Source organism: Lepisosteus oculatus, chromosome 2 (assembly GCF_040954835.1).
Source record: "Lepisosteus oculatus isolate fLepOcu1 chromosome 2, fLepOcu1.hap2, whole genome shotgun sequence".
NCBI classification, from domain to species: domain Eukaryota; kingdom Metazoa; phylum Chordata; class Actinopteri; order Semionotiformes; family Lepisosteidae; genus Lepisosteus; species Lepisosteus oculatus.
The window spans coordinates 4673744-4686246 of record NC_090697.1 but is presented as its reverse complement, the minus strand read 5'-3'; the positions used below and the strand labels follow the sequence as shown (position 1 = coordinate 4686246).

Genomic DNA, 12503 nt, shown 5'->3' with positions numbered 1-12503 from the left:
TATAAAATAAGGTGCTTGAAATATACTGTAGTGGTTCATAATGATGTATGCGTTGATTTGAAAATGAAGACATTTATCTTAGAGACATTTATACTGTATATTGCTATGCTGTTCTGACTCTTCATATATGAGTAGATATTACTAATTCTGCATAAACACACAGAATATATATAGAGTATACTGTATAACATATAAAGTGGTGAATTAGACAAAAATGGCTCTTTATATTTTTCAAATTATAAACAAACTTTAACATTTTGATATTTAGATATTAAAGTCATTAACAAGGAAATTAATAAAAGATCTTATAAAAGGTGACAAAACTCTACAACAGTGGTTACATTTAATAAAAAGAAACCATGAAAACTAAATAGAGCATATAAAGCAAAATGCATAAAATGATCATATAAATCATAACTTAATATCAAGCGAACAATATTTCTTCCATGCAACACTGTTATCACGTAATGCGCATTTCAGGATAGTAAACAAATTAATTTGCCTTCTGTTGCTTGTCATACAAAAACTCTACAAAAAAATAAATGTATATTACTTTAGTTAACAGTATAAAATGTGAGAATTCATTTTTGTTCAATGTTAAAATTCCTAGTACCAAATCTTGCACCCAAAGTTCAACACAGTTACAGTAAAAAATATTTAATCCAGTACCAGTGAGAAGGACACTAATGGCACAACTGCATTGGTGTGGCGGAGTGGTGGCTCTGTGGCCAAGGATCTGCGCCTGTGGCTGTAAGGCTGCTGGTTCAAATCCTGCAGTTGGCAAAGGAATCCTACTCCATTGGGCCCCTGAGCAAGGCCCTTCACCCCAACTGCTCCAGGGGTGCCATATATATGGCTGACCCCAAGCCTCTCTCCCTGTCTGTGTGTCTCATGGAGAGCAAGCTGGGGTATGTGAAAAGGCAAATTCCTAAGGCAAGAAATTGTATATGTCCAATAAAGTGATCTTATCTTATCTCGTATGTGGTATCCTGAATCAGTTCGGTATAAACACCAGTATACCCATTCTTTGAATTGTACAGTACCTCCTGGAGACATTCCATGGTACAATGGCCTTCCGAGATGTATTCAGGTAAGCCTGGTGGAAGCATGTGGTAAAGACTGACCCATACTCCAGTCTCAATGACACCTGCATCATATTCCCTCAGCATAGGAGTGTAGAAAAATCTGAGGCCGGAGCTGTCAGTTAAACCTAGGAAAGAAAACAATGCACAGTATGAATAAAGTCAAAATATGAACAGTAATAAGCAAACCAATGATATGGAATTCTTCTCTCCTATTTAAGCAAATAATCACCATTATAAAAACAAGGTTAAAGGTTTTTTTATTTATTTGTTTATTTAATAGACAACACTTCCTATTTAAAACTGTCAGTATACAGTAATTATCCACAGGTAGGATTACCTAAATATTCTATACTGGTATATTTGTTATGCGAGTTATTCTGAAAAGTGTTGGTCGCGGTATGCTCATTTTGGTTACGTAGCATAATTATGTTACATTATAGATCTATTAATTATCACTATTAATTATTAATTAATTATTAATTATTAATTCGTATTCTTATAAATAATTTTCAACAAGATTATTCACCCTTCAGGTTAACCAGTTTAAAATCCAATATCCACACAACACTTGCTATTGATTTTTTCCCCCATAAATTATTTTATAATTCGTAGAAAACAAAAATCCCAAAGTCACTGGATTTATTGTACTGTACAGTGGTCCTATAGCTGCTCTAACTACTATTACAATGATGTATTCATACAATTTATATATTTTAATGTAGTGTTTCTTTAATTATAGATTTTTTAATACACAATGTTAAACATTTTAATGTTCCACATGCAAGAAATTAGCATTTTGTTGATTCTCCTTGTGCTAATAAGGGTGAAGATTGTCATTAGCTCCTGATTCTGACTTTATACTGCTAAAAGCAGAGTCCTGTGAGTGTCACGGTCGTTACTCCTCCTCTTAAGGGCGCTCCAGCCCTTCCTTGTTCTGTCCCATTCCCCACACCTGTTCCTTTTCCAGCCCCTCTTTAGTTCCACCTTTAAAGCCAGACGCAGGCGTTTGCCCGGGGCTTCTCATTGAATCCCGTTTCGTGAGAGCCCGGGGTCCTGCTGCGTCTGGCTCCGTTATGGTTTTAGTTTCCTGTTCCTGATTCCCTGTCCCGCCGGTCCCGACCCGGTTCTGGTTTTTAGTTATTTCGGATGGATACCCTGGTCTTGGATTTCCCTTTTTGGATTTATGCTTGGATTGTTTGCCCCGGACTCACTTCCCCTGGACACCTGCTCACCTCGGACACGCCCCCCTGTCTCCTGACCGACTCCTGCATGTTATTTTTCCCTATTGTTTCTTCACCTTCCGGATCGTGTCGTCCGCATAGGGACCGGAAAGAACTGTTTCCTGACAGTGAGACAATTCTCCCTCTAAGCATTCCCAAACAGTAAGAGCAATGAAGTTATACTGAGAGGCAATAATATGACCTATTATTTGTTGTATTTTTAATGGCTCTCTCTATATACAGTATAGGGCCTTGCAGAAATATTCGCTCCAATGATGGCCCGTTTTGTTGAATTACAAATGAGAGTACATACAAAATACAAAATGTACATACATGTATTATTTTACGCACATGTACAAACATTTATTAAAATATAATTTTATGATCTATATTTGGAATATTTTGAATCAAAACTTAACTGAACAGGAAAGGAGTTCAATGTCTGTAAAAAAACTGTAGAAAAATCGAAAACTAAAATATGCTGACTACATAAGTATTCACCCCCTTGAGTCAATATTTGGTGGAATCCTGTTTGACAGCAATTACAGCTGCAAGTCTGGTTCATCTCTGCCAGGTGGTGCTATTTTTGCCCATTCTTCTTTGTAAACTTACTCAGGCTGTGGGGATTCTGGGGAGCATTGTTAGACAGCAGTTTTTAAGTGTTGGCACAGACTTTCGAACAGATGCAAGTCGGACTTTGACTTGGACACTGACAGACATTCACTTCTTGTGAAGCAACTCCAATGTACTGTAGTTTTTGTCTTGTGCTTTGGGTAATTTTCATTCTTCTTTCAAGTCGTTAGCACGTATTCCTCTATGATTTGTCTGCATTTGCTCCATCCATTACCCCATCGTACTTGAAAAGCTTTCCAGTCCCTGATGATGAGAAGCAGCCCTGTGACATAATGCAGACACCATGTTGCTTGACAGGAGGGATGGTTCCACTTTTGTCTTGTGTGATCAGAAAAGCTTTTGTGACTTGTTTTGTAGTATCACTTTTAGGATTTTTTTTATTGCAAATACCATGCACAATTTAAGATGTTTTTTATTCAGTAATGGCTTCCTGCTTTCCTCTCTGCTATACAAGCCGGCTTTGACTCATGGACATTTGGTCTTATCTTATTCATTGAACCCTGGAGCTCTGTCCCAGTCATTGTTGGCATAACAGTGGCATCTCTTACCAATGTCCCCCCTTTCTCAGCTTTTCAGTTTGGAAAGACAGCCTGATATACAGTAGGTAGTGTCTTTGTGCTATGATACACCTTCGACGTCTTAATGATTCCACCATGTTCAATGGGGTTTCAGCATCTTGAATGTTTTAACACTCTTCTCCTGTGCTTTTCTATAACTTTATATTTGCGTGCCCATTCATGTTTGATCATATTGGAACTAAAACATACTTTGTGTTCAACCCAGTGATTTCAAGGGATGATAGGTTTAGGGACTTTAAAGGTCAGAATTCCCTCTGCTGCTGTCGTCACCAGTTTCATTATCAGCAGAGACCAGTGAGCCATGCTTGCCCACACCAGACAAGGCTTTACAGATGAGATTACGTTCTTTGACGCATTTGCTGTTCCTTTCTTTCTCTACACAATAACCTTTTCAACATTTTGGAATGTGATGGTATGTCATGTTGTCTTCTGTCCATATTACTGAACAATATTCCAAAGCTCATCTTCATCCTGTACTTCCCAAGGAATTCTTAAGCACGGTGGAGGTAATGTCATGGCCTGGTCATAATGTACTGTACATGGCCATCTCAGGAATGAAGAAATGAAAGGTACTGTATAATGAAATATTAGGAAACCATGTTTTGAACATCCCATGATTCTTTAGTTCTTGGTGCAAGAAGGCAAAAAAATACCCAAGACGTGGTGAACAGCTCTACTGCATCCCACAAGTCAACACTTGGTGTCTAAACTCTGGGGAGCAGGACCCATGACAGGACTGTTTCACTGGTCCACAGCTCAGAAAACAAGGAATGGACCCTAGGTGAGTTTCAAGATCACAAAAATCCTAAGCCAGTAAATTAGGGAAGTCCAAGGTCAGGGTCAAGAGGCGAGCGAAAGTCCAAAGCCAGAAGACAAATTCGGCATCAAGTGCAAGAGACACGATCCAAAAACCAAGGTCAAGAAACAGGCCAAAATCCAAAAGTCAGGCAAAGAGTCCTGGAAGAATCCAGCAAAGGCTGAGCTGAAAACAATACTGAGCACAGCTTGAACAAAGAGCAGGGTTTAAGTAGGTTTGGGGAGGGGAGGCATGGTGAGGTACTGTAGAGAAACTGGGCAAGCAGGGATACTACTGGCTACTGCCGTCTGCTTGATCTACGCCTCTGCTGTACAGATGAAGTAGGCACCAGAGGTTGAGGTGCCCTCTGGTGGCGGGATGCTGGGACTGTAACAAGGACTAAGTGAAGACATATTATTGATACTGTTGCCTCTGTTCTTCAGTCTACTAACGAGAAAATATTAAACTATGACGATTCTTTGAGGAATCTAAAGTATCCAAAACAGAAGCAGTATATGCAGTACAGAGTAGTTTTATTTAAATAAACTAATTCTACACATATCAGCAACTGATACTTAACGCATTTCTAATGAAAGTAGGTGAGGGATGAAGGCAACCGGACTAATTAAGCACAGCTGCCGCAACTCGCAACTAATCCTGAAGTAATTGCCTCAGTTTCCATATATACCCCATATCACTCTATCCCTCCTCCACCCCATCTCCACCTGTGCAGCTACTCCTTGGTCCCCTTCTACCAAGCACAGAGGTCCCGGCCTCTTCGTCCTGTGGCTAGGAGGTTGGCCTCAGCCAAGCGGCTTAAGCCAAAGTTTTCACCAAATCTGATAAATGATGCTACTGTCACACAATCTTCAGCTGCTGCCATTCCTTGTGAATATGTTTTAATTACTTTTCTACTAATTAAATTAATGGTTCATAATACTGCTTTCTTCTGCATCCCACCTGTTCTTGAATTTGAACTTTATTGCCATGTGTAAAACAGATACCTGTATGGGTACAATGGAATTTTTACAGAAAGTCACTTGATTGATTAATAAAGTGTAAAACACAAAGTGCAGACAGTGCATCAAGACAATATACAAACAAACTGTAGACAATGTACAAGTAAACGAGTAAACAGTTTGAATGTAAACAATGCAGACACGTAAACAATGACTGCACATGTGCAATAAATAAAATTACAATGAGGTAGATGGTGTAGGTGTGGTCCGAGGGGCATGGCCAAATGTGTTCACCCATCTCACAGCTTGTGGGTAGAAGCTATTGAGGAATCTGGTGGTAAGTGTCCGTATGCTCTTGTATCTCTTGCCTGAGGGCAGTGGGGTGAAGAGCTCATGCCCGGGGTGGTGACTTTCCTCTGTGATGGCCAGAATTCTATCACGGCAGCGGTCCATGTAGAACTGTTTAATCTCGGTGAGACCACACCCGATGATCTTCTGGGCCACATTCACCGTTCTCTGCAGTGCCTTTCTCTTTCAAGAAGAGTGTTGCTGTACCACACGGTGATCCCGTTGGTGAGGACGCTCTCGATTGTGCAGAGGTAGAAGTTCACCAACACAGGTACTGGCATCCCCCATTGCTTGAGGCACCTCAGGAAATAGAGGTGCTGCTGAGCCTTCTTAGAGTCCATGTTCACACCCCAGGTTAAATCATTAGAAATGTGAATTCCCAAAAAACTAAAGCTGGTGACTGTTTTCTCTTCACTAGACAGAGTCCTTGCAGCCTTGCATTCACAAATATATTGTGAATATATTTTAGTTAAATTCTTGCAAGCAGAAAGCATGCTAATCAGTGTGTAATTGTTGTGGTCCTTTTTACTTGTGCAGTAGACTTGCTCTGTATACAGTATGTCAAATATAATATTTTATATTATATAACCTACATCTATATATTATATATAAACTATATATAAACTACAATATTTTCAAGTTTATTTATCTACATCGTGGCAATGGTGAATACCTAAAAAGGTAAATATTTTTGTAGAGGAGATATAAAATGCCCTAATTATGCCATTAGTGGAATTCTGGGTACCATCCTTGTAAAGATTATTTCAACCTTGTTCATATGGTCTAGCAATTCATAGACAATTCTTCAAACTTCCTGTTAAATAAATCACTTAATCACTTCTGATTGGTTGAAAGACTAATTTTTTTTTAATTTGTCCATTTTCATGTTTTTACCTAAGAAAAAAATTGAAACAGTACCACCCCTACCTCGCTGGCGTGTTGGATTATCATAATGTATCTCCAACAGGACATAGACAGGATCTATTGAGGTACCAATGGAAAGCCCAACATGAGGTGGATAAGTAAAACCCTGGAGGTCATAAAATAATAGTTTAACCACTTACAACCTGTTAGATAACAAAGACAGAATTACTAGATACATCAGTACAAGTTTTGATTTCATATGTTTAAATATTCCCTATGTTAAAAGGAATATATAAGTATTGTGTTAGAAGATGTGGGAGAGACTAAACAGTAAATAAATATAGTCATTATTGCCAAAGGGTTATCTTATCACTATTCAAGACTGAACTTAATATATTTCATACTGTTCAAAATGAGCTTTGATTTAAGGAAAGTTTAATAACTTTGATTATTTTTTTCATGATCTGAGTGTGATGAATTTAACTATCCCTGTCTCTATCAGATTCGATGTGAGATAGGTTGGCACAGTGCCATTCCTCAGACATTTCCCCCACACACTGAGCCTTGTACTGTAAGACATAATAACAATTACTTACCCCTCCTCCTATTGCCCAGGCAAAGACAACACTTTCACATGTGAGAAAAGAGTCTGGCATGTTGGGATGGTAGCATTCATGACCAATATCGAGTTGACTCTCATTTAAATTACTATCACACTGATACAGCAAGATGTGATGAACCAGATTGGAATGTCCTGTCTGAATCAAAGGCTCAATCTATAGTTGACAAAAGGAGAAGAATGAAAACAACAACAACATTAATGAGTGGCAAGTTCTGATGCAGGAAAAGATGAAACACTCATAAACTATTCACAAATCAAATATAATCACACTAAATTAAATGCGACAGTAATAGATTCGTTTTTTAAATGTTTGCAACTTCACTTTGCAGACTTTGAATATACAACTTTGTAACTTTGCATATACTGTACAGTAGTGTATCACAGCAACAACATATTTAGTTATTACTGTGAGACACTCTGAACTGTATATACACCATTAAATACAAAAATATAATCACAAAATTGTGCATTGGGAAAGAAAGAAAAAGGAGCACACAAGTTACAGATGTTCAGAGTATAATTTACCGTAGCTTTTTTGTAGTTTTTGTGGAAAATTAAATTTGAATATATGTAGAAACTACAAGGAATGCTTTGTCTGTAATGCACATCGAGAAAAAACAATTCTCCTGTTGCAAAGTAAATAATATATTTTTAGAAATATTTTCTTATACTGATTGCATACAGCCCTTGGTTTATTGGTTGAATATCAACACTCTTGATAAACAGAAGATTAACATTTCATTCATTTGGGAAGGATTGTTTCTGTACTTTTGAAATGGAAATCAGTAGAAACATTTTATGTTTTCCATCAGCTGAAGTTTCTACTTTGAGCTGAAATCCTAACTAAAAAAAATGCTACCTACTGGGTTTACAGTGATATCATACTGTGAAATCTCTTTCAAGTTCAGCTGAGTATAGGGCAAAACATGAAGCCTTATGACCATTACATAAATACTTCTTTATAAACATTCTTTCAGTCTTCTGAAATTTATCTCAACACAGATTTTTTCACTTGTATTTTAGGTCACTTCAGATTAAAGTTAATTATATATAAAATTACTCTTAAAATTAAAACTATCTTAGCTTTACATTTCTAGTTAAATATATACAGTAGATTTACACCCAGCAGCCTCATCACCCTGCAACTCCAAATTGGCAGCCCACAGAAGCTACGCAGGTGTGATCCTGTTCAGCACCTGGATGGGAGACCGCCTGGGAAAGCTAAGGTTGCTGCTTGAACAGGTGTTAGTGGGGCCAGTGGGGAGCGCTCGCCCTGTGGTCTGTGTGGGTCCTAATGCCCCAGTATAGTTTTGATGACATTATACTGTAAAAAGACACTATCCTTTGGATGAGATGTAAAACCGAGGTTCTGACTCTCTGTGGTCATTAAATATCCCAGGGCGTTTCTCAAAAAGAGTAGGGGTGTTACCCCGGTGTCCAGGCCAAATTTTCCCCTGGCTTTTACCAATCACGGCCTCCTAATAACCCCCATCTCATCACTCAGCTCTCCTCCCCACTGAGAGCTGGTGTGTGGTGAGCGTACTGGTGCACTCTGGCTGCTGGCGCATCATCATGGGAGCTGCACACTGGGTGTGGAGGGGATCCCCATTACCTGTAAAGAGCTTTGAGTGGAGTGTCCAGAAAAAGCACTGTATAAGGAATTATTATTATTAATAATGGCTTGAGATTCCCTTATCAATGCTGATTCCTTCTAACCCTGAAGTATAAAAATAGGATTGCAGTTCTGCTTCATTGGGATTGTTCCTGGTTTGTCATTGCTTTGTTCTTTGGACCCAGATTCAAGTAACAAGGTGGCCAGGATGGGACTGTACAAATGGAGTTGAACCACAAGAGGGCGGCATTGAGACAGTCCTACCAACAGATCCTATGCATTCTCATGAGGAAATGAGGAAATTGGCTGATCACTTTGGGACAGAGCGATGACACAATCTCAGCGTGAGATCCTCTGGGAAAGCTCTAATAAGGTTTACAAATATTCCGTTGGGGGGTAAAAGCAAGATGGAGCCCCGACCGCGGCCATGTGAGCCAGCCTGTGAGAAAGAAGAGAAGAGACTGGCCTAAACAGGGTCGACTGGGTGAGGCATTTCCACTGCTCCTCATTTCTGAAGTGGAGTTAACTGTGCGTGTTTATGGGTGACTACAGGGTAGGGAAGGAGTGAAGGAATAGTAACTTTGGGGTGGTTCCCTTCGGCAGTTAAATCTCCCACTACAGGGTTGGTTTCATTTGCAGGTCCCCTGCTATGCTACCACTAAATGGGATCTGTTACATGCCTAAAATGCAGAAGAGTTATTCCGTTTGCTGGGGGCACCCAAGCTAACATGAACTTCATAGTAAATCATAAAACGTTTGTAGGCAGTGGAATTTCTTACTGGAATATATAGTAAGTATTGCATAGCTTTGGTGAGCACAAGCTGTATCCATTATGTCTTTCCAAGGTACTATAAATTTAATCATTGCTAGATTAATGAATTCATCACAATGAAGGAACACCTCAATTATAAGAAAACATAATAATCCCAACGCATTTATAGTGTCTTTCATCCCGAAGGATTCCAAAGGCCTTAACACATGGGAGAGGACCACCTCCTCCAACTCCCATCCCAGCTACATAACAAATCAGGCAAAGATGAAAAAAGTGCATTAAAGCGGAACCTACTGTAGGTAGTCCAGATAGTACAAAGTGGAATTTATTCAGGATACAGAAGTCAAGATCCTTGCTCTTTTGAAAAATGACTTGGGATAAGTACTTACAGCAGAACCATGGTTTAACATTTCATCGGAAGGATGGCACGTCCTCCAGCAATATTCCTAGTACCATGCTGGAGAAATAGTTCTGAAATTCAAGACTGAACAGAAGAGCACCATCCACTGGTTCACCAGCCACACCTACAGCAGCTACCTGGGTTTCTCTACAGGTCTCCCAGTCCAGTACTGACCTGGACCTTTTTTGTTCAGCTTTTGAGAGCTGACTGGATCAGGCCACAGGACAATAACACTGCTAGCAGAACTCAAACGTGAATCATTTAAATAAAACTAAACTTGTAGAGTGCACAGTCTGAAAATATTTCTATGCTGAGCATCAAAAATAAAACCACTTATAACTCCATCCACTGAAATTCACAGAGCAGGTGAACGCATACAGTAGGTATTATGCAATTAACATTTCTCACTAACAGGGATGATCACCAGGGCCTCTACTGTGAAAGTCAGAGGCTAGTAGAATGTGTGGCTCACTTTAGAAGCACTACAAGTTTACATCTTGTGATTTGTGGCAGGTTGCAGATGCTATCTTGTGGGATTGTGTATCAAGCATGATACACAGGTCTACGAGCTCATTCCACAAAGGTTCAATGGGACTCATGTCTGTCAAGCGGGTACCAAAAGCATTGCTGTAACATTTTGATATAATGAGCCAGAATCCACAAGCAGTACAAGCAGCACAAGGATGTGCATTTTCCTGCTGCAATGTTTTCACATCCGTTTGAACCCACTCAACGGGCAGTAAGTCAGGTCCCAGGATTTGATCAATATAGTGCCGTTCTGTCCAGCTGCTATTAGATGGACTGTTAGAGTACCAGGACAATCCTTTCCAGATTGAGCTCTCTATCAATTGGCCTGTTAAACAGAGCGATTGTGAAGAACAGTGAACTGTTCTGCACATCTGCACCACACTTACCGATGTAGAAAACTGATTTATTTCTAAAGAGAACTTGGCTCTACCATACCAAATACAATGTTCTCTTGGTAAATAGGGAATATTAGCTCCTTTTCTGTTTTCTTGCTTTATTTGCAAGGTAGACATTCAACAGGCTATATCATCAGGTTATATCATCATCACGTGTGTCAAATCTACTGAGGTGGTTTAGTGCTTACTGTAACTAACAAAGTCATGTGAGTATAATACAGCTAATCATCAATTAATTAAAATGATGCAAGAACCATTTAATAAACATGCAGAATCATTTATTTTATTTGTCTACATATATACATGACTAAAGTGATGTGTTTTAGCTCTTGATGCTCTCTCTATACAGGTATATGTGGGATCAGGCATATATTGAAAATCATGTCATATATCAAGGATTTTAGTGTCTCGGTTTTAACAGAATTATGTTAATAACAACAGAAAAGTTACAAACAAGAGAAAGCTACTCAGCCCATCTAATACAGTGGATGGAGTAGCACCTCTCCACACCAAAAAAACGTTAAAGGATTAAATGCCTTGAATACAGAACATGTAGAGGCAGAAAAAGACATGAAAGGTCATAGCTTTAACATACTCGTAAATAATCATGCGGTTGAAAATATTAATACACTGAGAGGAACTAAAAACACAAGAAACTGTATTGGATCCAATCATCATTCGCTGTGTTTTTAATACAGTACTTCTCAGTGTACAGTACAATACTTCAGCAATGTACTGTACATGTAAATGTAAACAATACAACTGACATTATTCTTGCTGGAAATACTACATTACAAACATCAGATTTAAACTTGTGTTACAAATGCTTACTTAATAAATTATAAAGCATATTTTTTTTTCTTGAGTAAAATTAAATTTTAGATATAAAATTTTAAACTTTAAACATACTGTATAATAAATCCCAATTTCTCAAGATTGATACCATGCATATATTCACTCAGAAAGAAATTTTGTTCTAAAACATTACAGTTATGGTTATTTAAAGAGAAAAGGACCAGAGTTTTTTAACATTAACATTAATTCCACAGACTTAATCTGGAATGCATTTGTCATCTAATAGAAAGGATATTTTCTACTTCTATGATCTAATTCTTTTCATATGATTGCCTTGACCAAATACAGTAGTCTGAAAGACTCGAATGAAAGAGTATTGGTGCAAGCTCAATTAAAAATTCACTGGGAGACCCAGAGGAAGAAAAGAGACTAATAGTTGTATCTTACTGACATTAATTCAGTAACTTTCTGAACAGGAAGTCCTTTATTCTGTAAGCATGACCCGTTACAGCATTCCAAAGTCAATAAGTGTTGTTGCCTTAGCAACATGAAATCTTAGTTTTATGGCCATCTAATCAGTTATTGGTCACACATTGGTTGAAACCTTATTCATACAGTACAATGTTTTTTGTTAACACCAAATACTATTTAAGAATGAAGCCAAAAATCAGATGAATTTTTAGGTTGTTTTCCAATCACTTATCCCAAAAGAATTCAACATTTATAGAGTACTGTACAGCTACAGTATACAGTGTACAGTATATTGAAATTCAGGCACTCAAATCTCTCTGCAATAGAGATGATATTGTCATCCAACCACGGACAAAGGCGCTGTTGTGGTGTGGTAGAAAGACCTACTGTATGTATCAATGAAGCCTCCAGACAACATACCAACA

At 38.4% G+C, this 12503-nt stretch overlaps 1 protein-coding gene across 2 annotated transcripts in view; it reads right to left on the bottom strand.

Moving 5' to 3' along the window:
• Positions 1-12503, bottom strand: part of moxd1 (monooxygenase, DBH-like 1) — a 57380-nt gene that overhangs the window by 15037 nt on the left and 29840 nt on the right. For both annotated transcript variants that reach the window (XM_015354674.2, XM_015354668.2), the window contains 3 exons: positions 7080-7259; positions 6547-6649; positions 1044-1210 (listed from right to left, as the gene is read on the bottom strand). In XM_015354674.2, the coding sequence (XP_015210160.2) occupies positions 1044-1210; positions 6547-6649; positions 7080-7259 (450 nt within the window). The remainder of the gene's footprint in view (positions 1-1043; positions 1211-6546; positions 6650-7079; positions 7260-12503) is intronic.